This window comes from Anopheles maculipalpis, chromosome 2RL (genome assembly GCF_943734695.1).
Source record: "Anopheles maculipalpis chromosome 2RL, idAnoMacuDA_375_x, whole genome shotgun sequence".
Taxonomy (NCBI): domain Eukaryota; kingdom Metazoa; phylum Arthropoda; class Insecta; order Diptera; family Culicidae; genus Anopheles; species Anopheles maculipalpis.
The window spans coordinates 3,115,201-3,138,087 of record NC_064871.1 but is presented as its reverse complement, the minus strand read 5'-3'; the positions used below and the strand labels follow the sequence as shown (position 1 = coordinate 3,138,087).

At 43.8% G+C, this 22,887-nt stretch overlaps 2 protein-coding genes across 3 annotated transcripts in view; one reads left to right on the top strand and one right to left on the bottom strand.

The window, feature by feature from the left end:
* The window catches only part of LOC126557483 (3-phosphoinositide-dependent protein kinase 1), a 386,951-nt gene that overhangs the window by 164,697 nt on the left and 199,367 nt on the right, over window positions 1–22,887 (top strand). The gene's annotated exons all lie outside the window — the stretch shown is intronic.
* Window positions 20,389–20,834, bottom strand: LOC126559983 (cuticle protein-like). Its single transcript, XM_050216144.1, has 2 exons — window positions 20,817–20,834; window positions 20,389–20,733 (listed from the first exon to the last, which is right to left on the bottom strand). Exons 1-2 carry the CDS (start codon window positions 20,832–20,834, stop codon window positions 20,389–20,391), a joined length of 363 nt encoding a protein of 120 aa, XP_050072101.1.

Here is a 22,887-nt window from a genome sequence, read left to right as displayed (position 1 = left end):
ATGATGCACCCTTCTGGAAGGGATTTTCTGCCGGAGAAAAGCCGGAAAACAGAGCATGCTATTCGTTTTCCCGTTCTCGATGATGCCTAACGTTTGGTGCCAGAATATTTATCAAATTGCACGACACGATTAAAGCTTGAATTGAATACCTTTTAAAGTACTTTAAAAGATAAAAAAACAGTAGACAAATAACAAATAGATAAAACAAATAGATTGGAGGGTGATTGCTCTCTGTAAATGCCGCTTAGTGATGGACGATATCAATCAACAATCGTCCAAATCCCAAACCCATCACTGCTCAGCTAGTCCGAACTTTGATCTCCTAACGATTTATGATGTTTTACATCGCGCCTGAGAAGTAGATCTCGCCCGTTGATGATCTCCAACAGTAGCCAACCTCTAACGAATTGGAAAACTCTCTCTTCCGAGTTGGGTTTGTGAATGAACAGAGAAAATTAATTACCAAATCACTCCACTCTGTGTATCCGTTGAAATATATCGCTTTCCTATCGACTCGGAGTGTCGGGAATGGATGCAGCTGGAACTTTTCGGGAGCCGGCAAAATGGTAATTAATGCTGCCACGATCGTTCAAGCGAACCCTTATATATTGGCCACTACTAACTCGTGCCGATTGGTTTCATTTTTCAACAATTTCCTCCATAAAAAAATCCTCCAATTTTCAGCCTAAACAACGATCGGAAAATTAAGCGCTTCTCCTCACGAATGCTCGCGTGTGTGTGTGTGTGTTAGGTAGTAGTCGTCGTCGAAAGAAGCCCAGGTACTACTACTTCGCTACTACACAATCTCAATTTTCTCACCACCGTGTACGGGAGGCTCGGAAAAACTGACGAGAAAATAGAATTAATGAGGCTTACACCGAATGCGATAGCTTTGCCTTTGCACTTTCGCGATTAATCATAGTCTAGCTGGCTGGCTGGCTGGCTTGCTGGAGACGAACGAATAGTGTGCTGCGGTTGGGTTAGAAGAGTTTTCTTTTTTTTTTCCAGACCCAAACTCAACTTTCGCTACCCCTGTGCACGATGCCGGTGTACGTGAACCGATATGTTCTTCCACCCGTTAGTAGGATGGCTGCGTGTTCGTTTAAACGCGGACACTAATCCCCGACAGCTGACTGAGATTGGCCGAGAAGTTAACCGTGATCGATGCTCTCGGTACTGCTGAAAAATGGAAGTTTGTTTGTACACTTTTGTTTCCCCTTTTGCACCGAGACAGGTTCCGATCCGACCACGGGTGATGGCCACAAAATGAATGTAGTAGAAGTTGGTTGCGTACCGACGCGCCCCGGAAGGAACAAATGGGTGGCAGGGCAATATTTGTAATACCGACATCTAAGGCAACGGCAATACACTCTAGGTTGCGTAGTCGAATTAACTTTCTTCACCGTGGGGCAGGTGGTACTAATTAATGGGAATAATCAATCATACTGGTACTGGTACTGGTTGTCTATTTGTTTCAGCGATGGGAAACTTCGTATATCATTAATTGTTTTGGTGCAGGACGATGTTAGACATTTGATTTCAATTTACGATAATGTGGTTGAGTGTTGTAGTAATAATGATAAATGATAAAATTCCTACGCTATTTACATGCAGTGTTGACGAAGGATTAATTGGCGTAAGCTTCTATTCTCAGAACAGAACCTAAAGATTCTCTCAACACAAGAGCATCACAATACGCTCGTAGTCGAGAGCTGTTTTAACTAGATTGCCATCATTTCTACGAGCTAATAAAAATGAAGTTGTATCTGTACACATCTGGCAAGAAGACGCACAATCGAAACATCCTGCTACTCTACACATTGATCTGCTATTAAATTAAGACACATTTATATTCATAGATTTACACTTGACGCTCGGTCTCTTTACTCTTTATGTGAATCGACAACAACTCGTCCATATATCGACATATCGCTCCATTGTACTTCGAGCTCTATCTACCCAGATGCGTTGCAATAAAAGTATCGAGTACATTCGATAAACGGCTAAACACAGAACCTACCCAGAAAGGAGCTAAAAAGGACATCAAATTTCGCGATAAAAACACATTTTATGCAGTACATACGCTTCACGCAGACAACATCTGCCGATGTGACCATCACAGCATAACGTTTGTCTAAATACTTCATAAAAAGTGAAATCCTTTATCCCTTCGCGTAGGCCTCACTGTTGTGTGGACGTCATATTGTGAAATCCTATCTTCGATTTTTGACATTTTCCGTAGGCTATAAGGGGTGGACAAAAAGGGGTGGTCATAAAATTTAATGACACAATACATGAAGAGAAAAGGTAATAAAAAAGACAGCTAAATAGGAATCAGTGTGGCAGGAAATGCTATATATGCGTAAACACTACTCGAGCTGTGGAGCTTCTGAGGGTTAGATAAATTCTCTTCAGAAGTGTGTAAGCATACACACTCAAAGTGAAACCGGGTTTTAAGTTTTCGAAGGACAAGAGGTACAAATAAAGTAGAATTAGAATTAAAAATTGAAAAAGAAAATAATTGTTAACTGTACACTAGACACATCATAAGAAAACTGCCAAACGAGCTCATAAAATATTCCGACGACTCTCGCCAAAGACCAAATTCCTTATAGTAGTTTAAGTGACTGACAAGAGAGTCAATAAGATTTACACCTGAAATGAGCCGTCATTACTCAAATAAAATAATAACGATTAATAAATGCCTCAATAGCTTTATTGTCGCTTCCATCAACTTCGTCATAAACGATACCTCTTGGTTTCTTTTTTTTTTTTAGTTCATAAATAATCAAACAAAACATTGTAAGTATTCCTCCCAATACAAAACAAACAACTGTTTAATCGTAGTCATTAAAACTTTATCAACTGGAAGCGCTCTAAAGGAAATGATATAACAGTGTCACGCATCATTTCAATCCTACCTTCACGAAAGGCAAACGGTGGAAACCCACCACGCTTGCAGAAGAAAATGTCAAACGATTTAATTTAAATTAATCTCATAGCTAAGCTACCGGGAGGGCTTCAAGCCGGTGGCTGAGAGAATGGCTGTTGATTTTACCACTTACGGCTACACACGAGATCCTGGCAAATAAACAAACCAAACCCCGACAACGCAGGACTTTATGGGACTGGAAGCCGGAATCCCGAACAAAACAATCCGTTCTTATCGGATGTTGTTTATTGCAAAAAAAAAAGAGGAGCGTAACGGTGCGTACAACGAGACCCAAACCTAAGGTAGATTGTGTAGAAAGAGAAGAACGTAGGGAGGGAAAAAATATCCCAACCGGAAGCCACACAGCACAGAATAGTCGGCCATCAATTACGCGCTTAATTTCCTTCTCCTCGCCAATGCCATATCCTTCCGTTTTTCGCTGTCGTCTGCCGGACGTCGTACCCAAGCTTTCGCTGATCCTCTATTATGACCCGAGTTTGGCACGTTGATGACCTCAGCATCGTACACGACGACGTCGACTGCCCAGAAGCCCTTTATATCATTCGTTAACTTTTGCCGCTACTGCTTGCTTGCCTGCTAGGACATTGGTTTTAGCCATCGGACGACGGTCGGGTTTATTCTTGGACGGCACACCACACCGCTACTGCCACTGGCCGAACGTGTTAACGCGGCGTAGCGTAGTTGCGGCAACCACTTGAGTGCCCCGTACTTCAACTCACTCACGATAGCCGTAAACATTGGCCTCTGTGTGTCCTCTCTCGTCGAGGACGTGCGGGATTAAGTCGCTACACGCTGCACTCGATAACTCTCTACTTCCCAAAGACCCGAAGAAGAAGGTTAGACTTTTGCTCTACCCGGTCTACCCGGTCTAGGAACAAAAACATCTCACACAGCGCTCATGTTTGGCCGGCCGACCGGCCTACGGACAAGGTACTTGGTGAACACTACACACGGCAGCAGGAATCTAACGCGATTCGTACCAAACCTAAAATCCACAGTTTTCACACTTACCTGACCGCTAGCTGTCTTAAAAAACCCTGCGGGAGCACACTACACAAAACGAAAATGTTCCACTCCAATCGAGAAAACCTTTTTCCTTCTTGTAGGTGGTTTACAGACAAAAAAAAAATCGGCAGCCTGCACACGACACGAACGACGGAACGCTCGAGAGCAGCGCTGTGGCACTGGGTTAGAGATTTTTATACATATTTTTTTTTCTTCCCGACCTAACCCGCGGCCCAAAGAAATCGGTGTAAAGTGTGATAATCGTAAAAACGTTTGATAGAAACTAACACTGCAGTAGGAGGCAGCAGCAGTAGCAGCAGCAGTCCGTCCAAATGCCTCGTTTGGGTTTGTTCATTTCTTTTTTTCCCTCTCTTGGCACAAATATTCCCCCAAAAACCCTGGGCGCAATCTAGCCGAACTCAAAGCTCTTAAAATATTGGTTAAGCAGCTGAATTGTGCAAATCGTGCAAAAACGAAAGGTGTGCAGGTTTTTTTTCCTTTCAAATTTAATGCTCAGAAAATGGATATAAATTTTCGATCTCGAAGCCCTGAGACAGTTTTTAACACTTTGCTGAGTTTGAACTTTCGCTTCTATAATCCTGCCTAAGTTAAGCAACTATTCTACGCTAGCAGTAAATATAATCAGGATATTGAAGATATCACCAAACACAATCAATGCAAAATGTTTACCCACCTGCGCCCAATATCAGCCCCGCTTTTTAGCGTCTCTACACACATAACATCCTCGGTAGCGCACATGTTGTCATTTCACTTACCAACTCCGGAGCAACTTTAAACTAACAAAACCTTGTGCTCTTTTGTTTAGTTTAGCTTGCTTGCTTACACGATGCTTTTCAGCTTTTCACTGCAATAGTCAAACACACACACACAAACATGCCGTCAAGCCAAACGATACGACCAATATCCAAAAGGCCAAAGCCAACGATTGCCTCTTCTGGCACCGGGAATACGTTGGAGACATCCGGATAAGGGACGTTAGGCCACGTATTGGGATAGATGCACAACAATGTACACTCATGGTGACTCCGGATACTGCCAATCGATGACTCGAGCCCGGAATGACCATTTAAGAAATTGCTTGTTGACCACAGTCAACTCGTGTTACTTCCTTCTTGTGTACGGTGTGTGTACAAGACACAACACAACACAAACATCGGACTTATGATGCGACTCGAATGGGAGAAACCCCCACCCCCAGGAACACGGTACTGTGCAAATCCAGCGGTGCACTTTGACGTAACTTCAAAATTGGAAATTCTTGGATAATAACATTGCTGAAGAGATAAAAAGACAAAGAGAAAGTCTTTCTGCAAGTACAAGCTACGAAAGAAACGTAAAGAAGACAAGCGAATTGTAAAACTTATTTTCAGTTGATCTTTAAAGGGCTTTTTGTGTAGCTCACTGTACCCATGCAAATCAGGAACGTCTCTCTAGGGACACTTTAAGATTACATGATGCTCGCCCTATATCTCTTACCGTTGAAAAACCTGTGTGCCTACTAACGACTGACATAATGTGGATTACCAGCCCGGAACTAAAGTTGTTGTGTGCTCAGCCGATAAACATAACCAACTGAATCAGAGCAGAAAAACTAACGAATCCTAGCGACATAAACAAACCCAACAATCCTTGGAACCCGCCAACGAAGACGGCTGCCTTAGAAAGAAGAATCTTAACAGATTCTCCGTACTGCCTCTCTGGAGATGTGTGTTTTTGAATACATTCCTTCTGTTCTACCCAAGACAGCTCAACATCACTGTACACCATGTTAAACATCTTTCCCTGTAAGGGCACCGATTTGGAATGTAAGGAACGAAGCCAAAACATAACTTACATTTGCAGCCGTGTAGTTTGCGTTTTTTTTCTTGTCTCTATCTGTGCTTCCTTTTAATATTTCCTTCAGGAAAATTACGAGCTAGTTATGGACCACAATCAGTTACCCCTTAATCTGACAAACATGGTGTAAAATGTTGGCTTTAATGTAACATTTATGAACATTTTCGTACACTGTGAATAACCTATGCATGCGAGTGTGTGTGCGTAGGAACAAACATTAATCTTATTCCGATAAGCCGCAAGACACGTTCACATTGTTTTAATATTACCGAAAGCAAATGTTCCAATTTTAGGATCGCTGGGAGCTTTATGATCCTTACCCACTTGCCCTTTACACAATGCTTATCACCCGCAATCTACTTAGAACGAGCCGACCGTACCGTAACGGGCGGAATGTTTTCAAGCACCGCCATACAAATTGATGATAAAACGATAAACTTTTACGTTCTGAGGATGCTGGCTGATGATGCTTTAAATTTGCACCGCGTAGCTTTAGCATGGATCAATCTGGATTGTAACAAAATAAAACCAAAACCATCGGAAGCTTTTCGTAAACGCCGGCCAAGAATGCAGAGAAGATAAAATTACTCACAATCGAAAGTTCATCCTCAACACCGTTGAAGGCGTTCTCCATCTGCTTACTATAACAGACTTGCTGCTGCTAGGAAAATTTGCGTCTAATTTCAATTTTCAAAACCAACTTTTAATGTTGCGCGATAAAATTAATGTCGACTGTACTTTGCGACGGGGGTGCATCATTATCCTAGCCGTGGATATCGTCTGTACTTTGCAGGATAATGCCCAACCGCAGAGCGGAATAGTAGTCTGTGTGCAAAATACCATTAAAAATAAGCTTAAGAAGTTTATGTTGAGTTAAAACTGTCCGAATTGTTCCGTTTTCTTTTTCGTACACTAGACCGGTCCGATGAATCCGTATCACCGCTCTTCTCAGTACGGAAGAAAACCTACTGCACGAGCTGTAAATAAACACTCCTGCCCACATCATCCAGCGAACCATCCGGCAAACGCCACAGCTCCAGCCAACTCTCTCACACAAACCTTTCTTACGTACGCAAACAATGTTGCAGCAAACAGGGCCGCCTCGCACACGGGGAACACTACGCACGTAGAATTACAAACCAGCAGACCGCACCGCACAATGACGAATGGTCATTAAACCTTCTGTTTTTCGCGCTATGATAGGGTTGAAGGAAATGCGGTGTACTTTTTTTTCCCTTCCCCGTCCCAGTACTAATGCAGTCGCGCCTTGCAGAGATAAAAGACTGACCCGGGAGCACCCGAAGGTGGGCAATGAGCATGAGAGGCCACACACTTACAAAAAGGCCAACACTTCCTGCACGTCACCGTTTCCGTCGCGAGCAACTAAACACAACCGAGCGAGGCGTATTGCGAACGCGCAAAGAAGAGTTCTGTTGCCATTTGTATGCTTGCCGCCAGTTGGTAAATGTTTGTGCCCGACCCATCCTTCTGCGAGCGCATAAATACCTCACGTAATAATTCAATTACTGTTTCCGCAGCGACCGTCCAACCGACCGACCAAATGGACAGTTCCGTGCTTGCCGTGAAGGAGAGAAATGAAGTAAACAGTAACCAGAATATGGCCCCCAATGCATACACGCGCGTTTGTGTGCCACAATTGGTGCCAAACGGGGGAACACTTTGCGGTAGCGCAATTCCGTAACAGTGAGCTCCTTTGCCGTGGAGCGGTGGAATCGGGAGCGAAAGCATATTTCAGATCTTTGTAAAAGTGATCCCATACCAGCAACGTTATGTGACTACGGGTAGAAAAAAAAACGTAGGAAACATCTTAAATCAACAAAACAATAAAGCAACCATTTTCTTACGCTGCATCGCACTTTTCCCGCCCGGGTGTAACTCATCGTCCACTTCTAGGAAAGCATCATTTCGTTTCGATCTGTCCACGGGTCTTACCTGGATAGGGAGAAAAATAAAAACAAATTCATTAATATTAATTTTCCAGCTTATGATGTTTCGGTGGATCGGTGTCACACACCCTACCATGACAAAGACAAAGCTTTGCTTCCAAAATGAAAAAAGAAAAATTATTCGTGTTTCGTTTTGCGTCTTTCAGGTTCCGGGGCAGTGTGTCGCGAGGTTTTCCTTTTTTTCATTGAAATAAAAATCCATTATAGCGAAGCGTTTGTTGTTACTCTTTTCCGTTTTTGCCTACAAATGCAGACCAAGAAACGGAAACTGAATCCAACCCGAACCCCCAAAGCGACCACGCTAGATGAAGTAAATATTAAATTCAAAAGAACTCTTCGCATAGCACACTAAAACCGTACGCATCAACTTCGTGCTGTGGCTTGGGGGGGATGCGTTCTAAAAGAAAGATGCTGGACGTCACCCCATTCCTTCCCGTCTCCCTTATCCCCTCCCCTCTCGGCACAAAGGAGGTAAAGCTATCCGGAAACGGATCCGGATGCCGCGAACGAAGCGCACCGTGCAGAGGAAAAACATATTTTCTAAGCAGCATTTTCTTTCGCTTCTGAAATACCGGCCATCGGTGACGGGAGGGGGGACCTGTGAAGCACACAATAATGGTGCAGTTTCCGAATTAGCATAGATATGAAAAAACTCCTTGAACTTTCACACGCTTTTCGCACAGCCCATCAGCAGCAGCAGCAGCAATGACGGTGTTTTAACCGTAACTGACTTTTGACTGGATATTAAGGAACCCGCGCTTCACCGTTGTACAGGACTGTCACCCGTTTTACTCTCCGAAGAAGAAGATAAAAGCCTGCGAAATTCGTCATTTGCATCCGGCTAAGGCGAAGCCGAGCCACGCAGGGGTGTTAAACTTCCATAAATTTGCAATTCCAATCGGCTTGGCTCTTCTGCTGTCACTTCATAACTTGCTGCTGCTGGGCGCTAAGGAAGCGCCGGTACCGAAAGCTGAAACGCTCGTTTGTTTCCGTTGAACATTCATAATTAACGAATTGTGCTCATCAAACAAAAAGTCACTCCACTGTGGTAAAGATTACAGTGGATAAAGGGAAGCGTAAAACTAGTTTATAAGTGATGTGATTATTATCTATTTTGCTGTAATCGTTTTGCCAGTAGGACGGTATGCACTGTCTAAAAATGAATTTAATTTTATTTATTCTTTAAATCAAGTAAAACTTTGCATGAAATAATGATCAAAAAATTTAATAAAACATTTTATAAATAAAAAACGAACTACATTCAAAAATCAATCTGAAATAATTTGAAAACAAGAATAAAAAATGTATAAAAATAGGAAAAGAAATGAATGAGGCTAAATCAGAGATAAAATAGAAAGAGAAAATGACGCATTTTAAAATAAAGACAAATAAAAGGTACAAATGAATCAGATAAAAAGCAATGACAGGAAAAACAAGAAAACTGAGTAAACAAGTTCAAAAATAGAACAGAAAACAAATTAAAATAAATACACTAATAATCAATAATGAATCAATAATTCAACAAATACATTTAGAACAGGAAAACAACATTAAAAAAGTTAAAATCTTATTGTAAGACAATTTCACTGAAATGGTTCGAGTGATGTCACTATCACATCAGAACACCAAAGTAATTATTAAATTCTTCTTCTACACTCAAAAAAAAGCTCTAAAAACTCAACACGAAACACATTTTAATTCAATAAGTTTAATGGTTTTTTTCGCTTAGTTTGTAAACTACCAGTTCATTACGGTCATTGCAGGAAAATAAACTTTTGTACCATCGTTTCTTTTTTAAAGCAAATGTTCCAAAGTTCCTCAACAGGAACGCTGAAAGGTGCACGATGACAGTTACTCGCTACATCACTGATAACGGGGCAGTCCAACCCACGAACCAAGAAAGACCAAGAGCAACATCGTTTACCAACTTTCCCCGTCACCCCGCTACACCTCACCTCTCAGCTCACCTTCCATGTACTGATAATGAACGTTACCGATAGAAAGAGTGAGGGAGAGAGAGGGTGAGAGAATCTCATAATTAACTCAGAGTACATCAACAAATGCAGTATTTGCATAGAAACACCATCGGACAAGGTTCGACTACTTACGGCGGTTGTTGATGTGGAGCCGGGGTCGCATCTGCTGTGTGTGTGGCATCTGTTGCGGTGACGCACCATCAATGTTTGCCTGGAAACATTGGAGCAAATTTAAACCCATAACAGACCTGATGATGCTGTTGAGCAATGACCAGCACACAGGCGGTAGAGCAAAACACCTTCACACCAGACAGAAAGGCGAAACACGCCGGATGGTTCTTTTTCTCGACCGATTGACGTTGGCAAACCATTCGGGCAGGTGGTTGTGCATAATAGAAGGAAAAACCCCGGCAATGGCAATGAGACTGAATGGGAGATACATTTTCGAAAATAAAATATTTCAACACACTCTGTGCGCACGAGATGCCTTCAATAATGTGATGATGGTTTGGTGGTTTTTTGGGTGCGCTTTGCAGAATATATTTGACCGAGGTGCCACAGAGCTCTCACCCTTCTCGACAGTAAAAAAAAAAGGAAGCAAAAAAGCGAATGTTGTTTTATTAAATTGAGCGCATTTTGGGAACATTCTCCAACGGAACTGCGACAGGTTAATGAGTGCCGGAGAACCCGGATGCTGGGCGTTTAAGTTTTGATGGCGGCGATCCTTTGGGCGCGAACGGTAGCCGTTCTAGACACCGCCCCCTACACCAACAAATAACAATATTTGACAGCTAAACAACGAGCGAAAAAACAAAACAACAAACACAGAACCTTCAATTAACGAGGCCTAAACTTCGACCGAGGATAAGCTGCATCACCCGCGACCCCCGTGGCTTAAGGGGATATAATTCGGTTGCGTCGGTTCGACCATGCGGCAAAAACGCAGAGCAAACCGAAATTTGCAGCCGCTTGGCATTTGCCAAACTGACGCTGCTTTTCGGGGTGGCTTTTTGCCAGTGGATCAGTGCAATGGTCGCAACCGTCGCACCACCGTTAGCCACGGCAGGCGCTGATGCATGATGATGCAGGGAACGCAACGCAACATTAGTGAAGGCACAACAACATCCAACGTTAGAGAAACGGCGTGGTTTTCACGCGAATCGTGCGGTGTCGGGTGGTTTGTTGAATAATTTAGAAGCCTCCGGTTACGGGTTTGAGGGTGGGGTCCAAAAAACCCGAACGCCATTTTCACTCGCCCCAGACGTCCTTCGGTCAAGAATGGTGAGCATAACTTTCATCACCGTGCGGCACGCTTCGGAGTGGAGCGTACATACCTGGTGCTGCCGGTTCTTCGCTGGTTTTCCGCTGTTCGGCACGAAAGGTATGCATGCAATGGATAAAATTTAACACTTAAGTCACACGACCCGGCTGAAAAGATGGTCGTCCACCAAAGGGATAGGACGATGATTTTGCTGATCATTTGAGGCTGAATAATGATGTCTATTGCCGAGTTCTTGAGGAACTTTTCATTATTCAGATGGATGTAATAGATGGAATAATTAGTGTATTCCAAAAATTCCTTTTCCGCTTTTCATGCCATGCCTTTTGAAATTTTATAAAAGTTTCTCGTAATTGAACTTAGAATTGGTAGCTAGACGTTTTAACAATATTAACTTCCTTATCCTGTTATCTTCCATGTACATAGGGTATTTGATTCTTGTCCATATATTAAAGTGGTCTTAATGCAATTCCAAATCCTCGAAGTCTGTTTATCCTTGTCTAGCATTTTTGTTCTTAGTACGAAGTTTCTCATCAATTCTCATCAGGTTTTATTTCATGAAATTATATGTACTAGAGCAGAATGACTTGGGGAAGTAGTGGCGACTGTGCCGCGGCGGGTCCGGCGAGACTTCTAATCTGCCATCAAAAAAGCATACCCAAATAACCCAACCGAGAGTATTCCAACAATTGTGCAACAACCAAATTGTGTTTACACGCGCGATTAAACTACTCTGCTTTTAATAACACAATCAGTAAGCTTGTAAAATATCTGTTGCACACCGTAAACACTCGTTAACTAAATTGCACAGGAAAAATACAATTGAAGAGAGCAGCAGCAGCACAATGAAACGATAAACAACAGCATGCTCTATTTAGCTTCTCTATCGTTTTCACTTTTGTTCATACCAGTGTCTCAGGCCATAATTGCATAACCAGTGTCTTGTGTGTGGCCAGAAAGTGAAATCAAATATGTAGCGTAAACACACTCGTTTGCAAAACGTTTTCCTTGTTTTGTGGTATCGATATTTAATCACAGTCGGTGGGTATACCTCGGACACCAAAAATCAACTACCGTGAATCGATACTGATGTGATCATCCGAGCGAAGAAAAGTGGATTTCCGACTGCTTACAATAGTGCAATGTAGTGGCGCTTCATGGTCAGTCCATCATTCGGCAGCTTTTCATACGTTCTCATTAAGCCGAGGGCCCTTTCGCCTAAAGTAATAGTGATGGAACGAGTCAACAATGTTACGGATGGTTGGTTAAAGATATCAACAAAGCATTGTTTACCTCTTCCAGTCCACTCTTTCCCAAGACACAAGCCAAGAGGATATTTTTAAATGCAAGGGATAAAAAATTCGGTCCCGCAAAGTATTTTTGTGCTTCCAAAACTTAATCTAGAATACAATTGGTCCGTATCTGAACGTGTATAATCAATTTCACCTCAACTCGCGGTGAAAGTTTTACCAACTTTTTAAACCAATATCACACTGCTAAAGCTCGCTTCATTGTCGAGTAACGAATTCCGAGTGGTAAAGAAAACATTGCCACCATTACCCTAGCGGTTTGACACAAAAGGCGAAAATAAAGAAATCCGATAACGAATAAGTTCAAATTCCTGCACGCAATTTTCTGCGTTCTGCGTTCGCCTTCTTTCCCCGACCGCGCTCGATAGATCCGCTCCATGGCCAGGGGCAATACAAACGGTGAAGCACAACGACGGCGAGAGCCCTATTCCATTGAGCATTTGTGCCATTGTGCAAAGTCCTTCGAACTATTTGAAAACTCAATTAAAATAACCCTTTCCTGGGCGGGAAACCACAGTGTCACCATTGCTGCCAACCGAACCATGGCCAGGCTCGTTGCGGAATCTGTTCTGATCCTATCCACAAGTCTGGTGTCTGGTGTGTCGATAGAGCGTAACGTCCGCGTATCCATGACTTTCGCTCAGAATCGCTTTTCTTTCAATTCCAACACTAAAATCGCCACCCGATTTGGAGTGTTTTTGTCAATTCGTTTTGCTGTGGATTTTTCTTCACGTATTTATGGCAAACCCGGTCTCAACTGGCAGCCATTGTCTCTATCGAGCTTTTGACCTTCATCTAGCCTTGACAAAGTGGACGAGCTACCCCACTTGCACTTGTGGTTATGCTTTCTTTCTTCCTACTGCGAGCCAAATCGCCATAAACTCAAGCGGCCCGACAAGCTGTCATTCTAAACCCGTCATCCGTTAATGAGAAATTAAAAGCCCGCTGCCCAAAAGCCGGCCAAACATTGGGTTGAGAAATTTGAATGACATGAAAGAATTCCGCACGGAAACTCCATTTCCGCGGTAGCCATTTCGATGCGAAATCGTAAAAAGTTCGCCCACCAAAAAGCTAGTAGTGCAGTGCATTAGAGTACTCGCTACGGGCACAACCACTCCGTGTCACGCCCGCCAGCAGTTCCAGGTCCAATTTCCGTATGAAATTGCTTTACGATATTTTCCGTTTTGTCGGCAAAGCAATATGGCCACCATTTTCCAAGGAATGTCGTGCCGTGCTTAACACGCGAACGCTTTTAAGCGGAACCTAAGTGTACGTCACACAACCGAACCAGAAGCTAATAAAGTTTTAGCATTAATCGACAATTTTACGAGCTAACCACAGTTTTAACCAACGAACACATTAGGACATGTTTCAAACCATTGCCACGCAACGAGTGTAGCTCGATCGCATTGAAGTAAGACGTTAAAGATCTCGAAATTCGCTACCGCAAACATATGTACACTCCCGCTGATAAAGAGACCTTCCCTCCCGCTGCTCTAATAGCCATCTGGAATTCTAATGTCTTAACAGAGCACCGAAAACAAAAAAAAACAAAGGCACATGACCGTGTAACGAATGCGAATGGAACGTGATGAATTTTAATACCTCATCTTTAAATCTTCGACATCGAGAGGCAAGTGGGAAGCGAGGGCTGGATGCCGCATGATGAGGCAGCAAACAAATCGCACAACAGACGGCACACGCATACTAATCGCCAGAAGTGTCGGCCAGAAATTCAAGAGTTCTTGTTGCAAGCGCTTCTAATTGGGTCGTGCGGTATGCGCTTTTCGTTGCTTATTGAAATGTGGCTGGGAATGAGAATACATTTCAATGTTTGACGGACACACTAGGCAACAAAAAATATATAATGTTTTGAAGATATTTTCATTAAAATAAGCTATACCGTGATTGGTGTTATGAAAGTATATTAAAGCACAGTAAAAAAAAACTATTCTTATAGAGATGTTTCAAATCTGATATTTTATTTGAAATTCTCTACATGCCTCATGCCCAGATGGTACTTTGTACCATAAAATGAAGACTTTGTCTAAATTATAGCATGCAAAATTATTCAAATCGCTCATGTCTGTTTCGCACAGGATCGTTTGCCTGGTATAATGTAAACCGCAAATGCATATTGTAACCCAATTTCCACCTGGGATCGTATCAATTCAATTACACGGCTGCTTCAAAGACTACCGAAAGCCGAAACGGCCCCACTCTCAACGCGCTCCACAAATGAGCGACAAACGCTAACCAGAAGCAGCTGAAGACATGCCCACATTTAACGCATCTTGGTTTCGCTCAAATGAGAAATAAATTACAAACTCATGCCGTGCCGCACTTACGAGCTGCGGTTGGCAAGTTCCATCGGCAAGTACTGTACACATCTGCAGCGAGAACCATGTTGCGAGCCGGCAAAACACGCACACACAAAGACATGTGTAAACATGTAGCGAGGAAAACCTAAGGGCACCCCATCACTGATAAGTTTCAGACTTGCACACGATCCAATCAGCTTTTGCAAGCTTTTGCAGCATTCAACTCTCACACACACACACACACCCACAGTCCAAGTCATAAAATTACTCAAATTTCTCATGCTTCAACATTAAAATGTGCTCTTGGACGCGTTCTCCTCGAATGCAAAACACACCTGTGTGCACGTCGAGCGAAAGCTACTCTACTGACACAAATTAGCCGCATTTAGCAACCAGGCAGCGCCAAGAGCTGAGATACACATACATCAGCACATGGAGCCATCCGCCATTCATCATAGAAGACGGCGTTGCCCTTTAAGCTCCCGGTATCAGTATCACCACATCTGGACGACTTTCCCAAGCCGATAAACAATGCTTAAAATATGGATTTATGGTGTATCCCTATGCTTGGAGCGTAGAGAGTAAACGCTTACGGAGGACTTTTCTTCGACGGAAGAGGCAACCTTCCCTGGACGCTAGGCAAGACCGGCATACACGCACACCACACAACATGGTGAATCCAAAGTTTTCCGCGTTAATCATTATCACAATGGCCTATTATAAACATTACCACCGACGTTATCTGCTTCAAGGAGAGTGCCTCCAGGTATTACGGTCTCCGTAGGAGGGACATCATCCCACAGCGGCAGTAGCCGGTAGCGTTTGCGCTTGGATAGTGAAATCATAAATTTGGGTCCACCTATCCTAAGTTAAGCCCTGAGGCAACGATGTGCGGCTAGTAAGTGATGATAGATTTTGCTACATTTCCGCGGAATCCACAAGCGCGATAGAACCTGCACGAGATAAGCTCCCAGATCAGAGCGTTAGATTTAAGCTCAGAAAGCTTAACTTTCAACCCTTGCCGCTGAACTGATGAATAATCACACCTATTCAAACTTCCTCCAGAGCCAGTGCACGACATAAGATTCATTTGGAAATGATGAAACAACCTTCCCATCGTGCTGTATCATCTTCGCTCGCTACTTCTACTAAGTAGCGGTGGAAGCCTGATGGGTTCATTAATAAACATAACCTAGATTAAGTTCGCTCGAAAGCTGGTCATCGCACGCATCAATTGAAAGGCTTCAAAGCTTAGCTCATCATTCCTGCGCTACGGCTGCTGCGGCATCATCAAGATCTTTCGATTAGTGGGCCGAATTATAATTCATTGACTTTACACCCGCAACCGGATGAGCAGCTGCTGTTTTGTGTGCTGTGCTGATGGAAGAAACAAACGCTTTTTGACGTTTTAAGTTAAGTAAATCCCTCTTTGAGTGTTCTTACACTTGATTTACTAATTGAGTTATACTAATCCCTGAAATTAAAGACTTTTTCATCCCTACGGGCAAGTAAAATCAATAAGCTTCGGTGGTAGCATCGGTGGTAAATAGCTGTGGAAAATTCCAATCCACGACACAGGACGCTTTGATGCAACTACACACAGGACATACCAAGATAAATTCAACGCCTTTTTCAAAGACATTCAAAGCATTTGGAGCAATCAAGGAGAGTAAAAGAAGCAAGTGGCATTAAGTTGACGGTTACGTGGTGAAGTGAAAAAGAAGTGTGTGTGTCCATATAAACGGTTTATATGCTAATCCGAATGCGGACCAAGCCAGCAGCCAAGCTTCCACTTAACCGGATCGAGCAATGGCGACAAGGTTTGAAGTAATGGAAAAACTTAGCAAATTTCCAATTATGATCTTCATAACCGCTTAACCGCGGGATAGTAGAATGCATTCGGTGGAATGTGCCTTTTTGGAAGCTCGTTCAAACTTATTATATCGAATGCGATTAGTTTTTATCAGTAAACTTCAAATTTTAACTTTGAACTTGAAGCTTCTGTTTCCACTTTTTCCACATGCAAATAACTAGACTGTATACAATTTAAAAAAATGTTTCGTAATATTATATTAGTAAACATCTCATCAAGTGTTTAAGGTAAATAAATTTAAATGCTCTGAAGTTACTCGAAAATTTGCACAGCAAAGCAAAGTAAAGTTGAAATAATTTACTGTTGGAAACATTGAAGTCTACTGTCGGAATGCCGACATTCCCATCCGACAACAATCACAAATAATATGAACAGTACACAACGGATTTGACAAGACACAAAAAATGCAGTCAAAGTTACCGAACCAACCAACCAACTGCCAACATCAAGCGAAGAAAGCTATGATTCGGTAGAAGACTTTTCTTTGCCGATTATTTCGCTCTTTTTCGGATTTGTTTGTTTTTCGTGGTTTCGCGGTATTATCTCGTCCCTGTGCTCAGCTCATTATACTAAGCTTTCCTTTTTTCTATGCAATCGTCTTTGCAAATGGCGTTACGCAAACGGAATTTACAGGCAGACATGCAGACACCCAGCCAAAGATGAGGTTGCATTTTGTGGATAAGAGAAAACAGCAGCTGATGAATGAGTCACCTGACATGTCCGGGCAGATTGTGTACCAGAAATGTGTACACCGGTTCAGTTGCAACCCGAAGCACAAAACAATGCAAGTTTTGCTTTTATTTCCGGACGCACGAAAACTTCACCAACGTGCGCCGGTTGCGGTGAATATTAGCGATGCATAGAGACGTCAAAAATGGATGCACGTATGTCATCATAAATGCAAAAGCGGACGAAATTTATGTTGCAGCTGAGGCGGTGTGTGTGTGTGTGTATGTCCCACCAAAGGAGGGAAAGCTCGGACATCATGCAAACAACCACGGGCGAGCCAACAAACGTGGCGGAAGCTGCAAACAATGCATACACGAAAGTAAAAACATGAGAATCGAAGAAAAAGGATGACTCTCTCCTTTGCGCCTCCCGTCTGCTCTTCCCCAAGGGCTTTTTTGGGGGATGGTGGTTTCCTTCTCCTGGCAGCTCCCTTCCCCCTTTTTTGGAGATACATTGTTTCGACAGTTTTGCACCAAGCACTGGAGAATGGCGCGACAATGCCGACGATGACAACAACGGCTACGATAAGCGTCGACACACACGTTGCTGCGTTGTTGATGTTCATGATGATGATGATGTGGACCATTCCGCGGTTTCTGGTTTTGTGGGGGGAGGAGGGGGGGGGGGGGCTAAGGCACAGGGTGTATTTACGATTGTGCATTGTTGTTGTTCTGCCGGTGATGGTGGTTAAGCTGGTTCCGTTGCGGAATGTCGCTCGTGTACATTTGCCGGCGCTTTGCCGAGTGCAGCATAACTTTTGCATTTCTTTCTCTCCACCCGGCCGAAACAATACACTCCCGAAACTGGCACTTCCACACTTGGACACGGGGGAGGCTGTGTGTGTATGACTCTAGCCTTTGGAGGTATGCGGGACACATACATGACACCGCAATCACTTTACGCTCCCTGGTCTTATTCTTGTCGATCCGCCAGCAATTCCAGCCCTACAAAAGGAAGACAATGTGCCTTTCCTTCAGCCCGGCCGGTCGGTTGGTAGGAAAAAGGTCGAAAGTTAACTACGGTGCGGAAGTTGTACCGAGACGTGTACACTCACACACACGCTCAACAATGGCGTCACTCAAGATCCCAACCAGAGCAGCGAGAGAATGCCAAAAGCCAAAGGAATGCTTCTTGGTTAGGGCTGATGTGTGAATGTTTGTGTCTTTGGTTGAGTGAGTTTTTCCACTTTTTTGCCCTCTCTTTTTGGCAACCCACCCTCAAACGGTGACTTCAATTATGGGCGCCTCCCGTATTCTATTCCGGAAGAATGTTCTCTGCATGTTTCTCGCTTTTGGGCCCTGCCAAATGTCACATTCTCGCGGATTCTTTCGTCGACTAGTTCTTTTTTTGTTTCGAGTTTTGTTTAACCCATAAAGTGTAGCTTGGTTGGCCAAGTCACCGAGTGTCGGTTGTGTCACGCCGGTTGACTGCACACGTTGAACGCGATAAACTCGGGAACCATTCCTCCGAAAAATGGCAGCAAATGATGATGTCCTTACCACCAACAAAAAAGCTCGTCGTTGGTTTCGTCGTTTGTAGAAAGATAGGAAGGATGGCATAGAATGCATATCCTTGGCGTGTCCTATTTTCAACTCCTCATCTGTCTGTATGTCCTTGAAGTAGAGACGAAGCTGGAGCACGAAAATGAGGAAAAAGATTTAAAATTATACAAACAATTGCATGAACAGAAACGATCTTTCAGCTTTACTCGACTGTCATCAACGTACATTTTTTATGGCCATTTGCTCTAGCCGTCGCCGCAGTTGCCTAGAATTCGCCAGGGTCGGAGCATCTCCGTAACGGAATGATGTTCTTCGCGCCGGTGTTCATTATGATAAATTATCTTTACACCGTCGGAGTGGAGTGGAAAACATACAAACAAAAACCCAACGGCTTAGCACTTCCGCGAAAAACCGCTCCGTCGTCTCGAGTATTTGTAGAACAGAAAGCATGATTTTACAATGAAAATCCTTCCCCTTCGGCTGCAGGAAGAATGTGTGTGTGTGCTGCCACCGCTTCATAAGTTTTCATATTTTGTTCACTTACTCGGTCGGAAGATATGCTCTTGAAAGAGTGTCTTTTTTAAAGCAGTTTTTTTTGTTGTTAAACATGTTAAATAACTTTACACGCGAATGAATGCTAAGTAAACCACAGCCGTAAATGATAGCGTGCTGCCATGCAACAACGAGGTAGTCATGTGCTAATGGCACGTGACACACGGCTACAAAACCGGACAAAAACGTGCATTTATAATAAAATTCTTTTTCGGCTGCGAAAAAAAAAGCAAAAGAGAAATTAACTTTCCAACTAACGTTGGAAAACACGTAATGCTTTAACTGCGAATACGCCAAAAAAAAAAAGATCGTTCAAGCGCATTCCAGCATTCCAGATGTGACCATGCTTTTCTTGCTTGCTATGTTGCCGGCAAATTATCTCCACGAAAGCGTGCCAGCATAAATCCATTCCACGAACCCGAAAAGAATGATACTTTGCCTTTTTGACCAAATGTTCCAACCTCCTCCTCCAGGCACCCTGGATACACCCTGGGTCCCTTCTCTCTTTCTGGAGTGTTACTTTTTTTTTAAACATTCCCCTTGTGAAAGATGTTCCACAAGAACGGACGATCCGTTGCTATCGATTACTGGTCCGTCGCCCACGTGCGAATGCGCGCGTCAAATTACACAATACACATAGCGACGATTCGACCCCAATGATGGCATTTTACGTCAATGATACCGAACCTCCGAATCGACTCTTCGGCATTCGCTAATGCTTCGTTCCACGAACTTTGGTTGAGGCGTTCAAACGAAATATTTCCCCCCCCCCTCCCCCCAAACGGCACAACGGCATCAGCCATCCCCGTGCTGCTCTCGGAAGGATGTTGGCCTACTGGTCTACTGATTCTGGCCGGTCTTAGAAAACAATGAAATACGAAACGATCGAGAACTCTTAAAGGAACGTTAACATTGCTCGTATATTTTGCATAACTTTTACAAGAAGTCCTCCGCTCCGAGTTGAGATGGTGAGGGTGTCTTCCTCTACTGGACTATTTCAAATAAAGGCAAGTTTTCTTGAAACACAAGATCATCGGATCGGTATCACACAAACGCTTCGCCTATTAGAAGAGGTACGGATAGGTGGCAGCACTGTACGCCGTGTAGGCAGCAGCTGGGAACACTGGACTGGCGGCACTGTACGCGGTGGTGTAGGCAGCAGCAGCCGGAACCGGAGCAGCAACATACTTGGCCACCGGTGCAACAGCCGGTGCAGCGACATACTTGGCCACGGCAACCGGTGCAGCAACGGGCGTGGCGGCCACATACGGAGCAGCAATGTTGTGGTTTACCGTGTGTGCATTGTACGATGTGGCGTACGGTGCAATAACACCGGCCGCCGCCAACGGTGCCGCTACCGGAACTACTCCGGCCGAAACAGTGCTAAGAACGCACAGAGCGAGGAAAATCTAGACAGGGAAGCCAGAAATCGATTTATTAGCATTCGCCGAACCAAGTTTCTGACACGAGTGCGACACACACACACACTTACCACAACTTTGGAGTACATCTTGGGATAGAGGTTTGGGTTTTCGGTTTGGGATAAAGTGTGAAGCTAACTGCAGTGAGGGCACGATTGCAACTGATGCCTTTTACCTTCTGATACGAAGCTTTTTATAATCAGACATCATTCCACCAAAAATCCCACTCTCTCTCCCACACACTGAGCAAGTAGTAAACCAGTTCAAGGGATTGCTAGCAAAACTGCTCGAATTCCAAATGAAGTTGTCATCAAATAGTGTCCAAGCAAAGACACGGTACGAATACGTCGCACGCATCACAAATCGGCAAAACGACGACGTTTCACGGACGTCATCCCTTCCCATACAACTCGTGGCGGCAATTAAATTGTGTGGAATCAATTGTGCAGCGCGTACAATTCGCCACTACTGTTCATCGAACAACGATCACGCACTTTGGGTATGCAAATTTTGAACCACATATTTATTTCGCTCTCCTGGACAACATGCACATCACCTCTTGGGTCTTGGTGAAGTGTAAAACATGTACAGCAAAATATTTAATTCAATCAACGAATCATCACAAGGACTGTGTGGTTTTGCTCGAGCATTGCCGGCGAGCGATTGAGCAATCAGTGTGATTTGGATGCTCTGTGTCGCCTGTGAGGGCTAATCCGTAAGGATCAAAGCGAAACAGCTGTTGTATCCGAGGCAAACGTAACATTACTGACGGCATGGCCATGGATTGTCCAAGGTCAAGGTGTTTGCATGTGTGCACCGTTTTTGGCGGGGAGATTGTGTTCGGATGGGGATGTTAAACTGAGGAACTGTTTGTCACTCATCACCACACAAGAGCAAGTGTGGCGATTCCTATAAAACCACCTGTACTGCGGGAGGCAGAGGTACAGTCTTCGTCTGTAGACCAACACGCCAACTTCAATCTAGTCCCAACGTTTCCCGCAACAAACACACACTCATTCAACATGTTTGCCAAAGTGGTAAGTGTTGGAATGTGTAATTCTCAGCACAGTAAATAGTGGATGGGTAGATTTTTATCTTGCGCCTCTCTGTTCTTCACTTAGATCTTTGTTACTCTGTTGGCCATTGTTGCCATCTCCGCCAAGCCTTTGGTGCCGCTGGCTTACACGGCTGGTCCTGCTGTGGCCACCGTAGCCTCGCCCTATCTGGCTCCGTACGCAGCTGCTCCAGTCCCGCTGGCTGCCTATACCACTCCCTATGCTGCTGCCTATACTGCTGCCGGATATCCGTACGCAGCTGCCACCCTGCCCTATGCTGCTGCCGCACCGTACACTTCACTAGTTCTGTGAATACTACCATCCGATAGCTGAGTTCTAGTCTGCTTCACTACAAAACAAAACTCATGAATCCTTGGAAAATGCCATAAAAAAACATCATTGCAAAGACATACCCAGTGCGTTGTTAACAAGTTCTTGGGATCGAATAGGAGATTCACTAATCTGTCCACCGTTAACATATCACCAAATTCTTGATTTCCTCCTCTTCCGTAGCTCACCTGAAATGAAATTAAATAGGACAAGGATTTTATTAAACCGTAAGCTACAAAGCTCAAGCGATATCAACAGCACACAAAACTCCGAAAAAATCGGTAAAGTTTGCATTCCTATCACGGTGCGCAGGGTGGCGGTGATCGCCGCACCAACCCGGGGACCCGGAGGGAAAAATTAATTGCGTTCTCTTCTATACGCTGACCCTTCGCCAGTAACCATTTGCGATGAAATGTTCGCTGACCTGGAAACAATTTTCTAACTCCGTGTGCGGGTTGATGATCAACAAACGGGCAACAACGGGTGGCCGTAACATTGTAGGCAAGGCTTTACACGGAGAGCGCAACTTCAAATGGAAATTTTATACATCCTAGCACTTCTTGGAAGCTGGTACAGAACGATTATTTGAAGAACTTTTTCCCTCAAAATGTATAATTTCAATAATTAACGTCGATTTTTTTGCCACCATTTTATGTTCAACGGGTAAAGGAATTCTCATGGTTGGCAATTTGGGATAAGACATTGACCGTTAGAGTCTTATGGTACATTCTGAAATCATTTAATGCACAATCAAAAC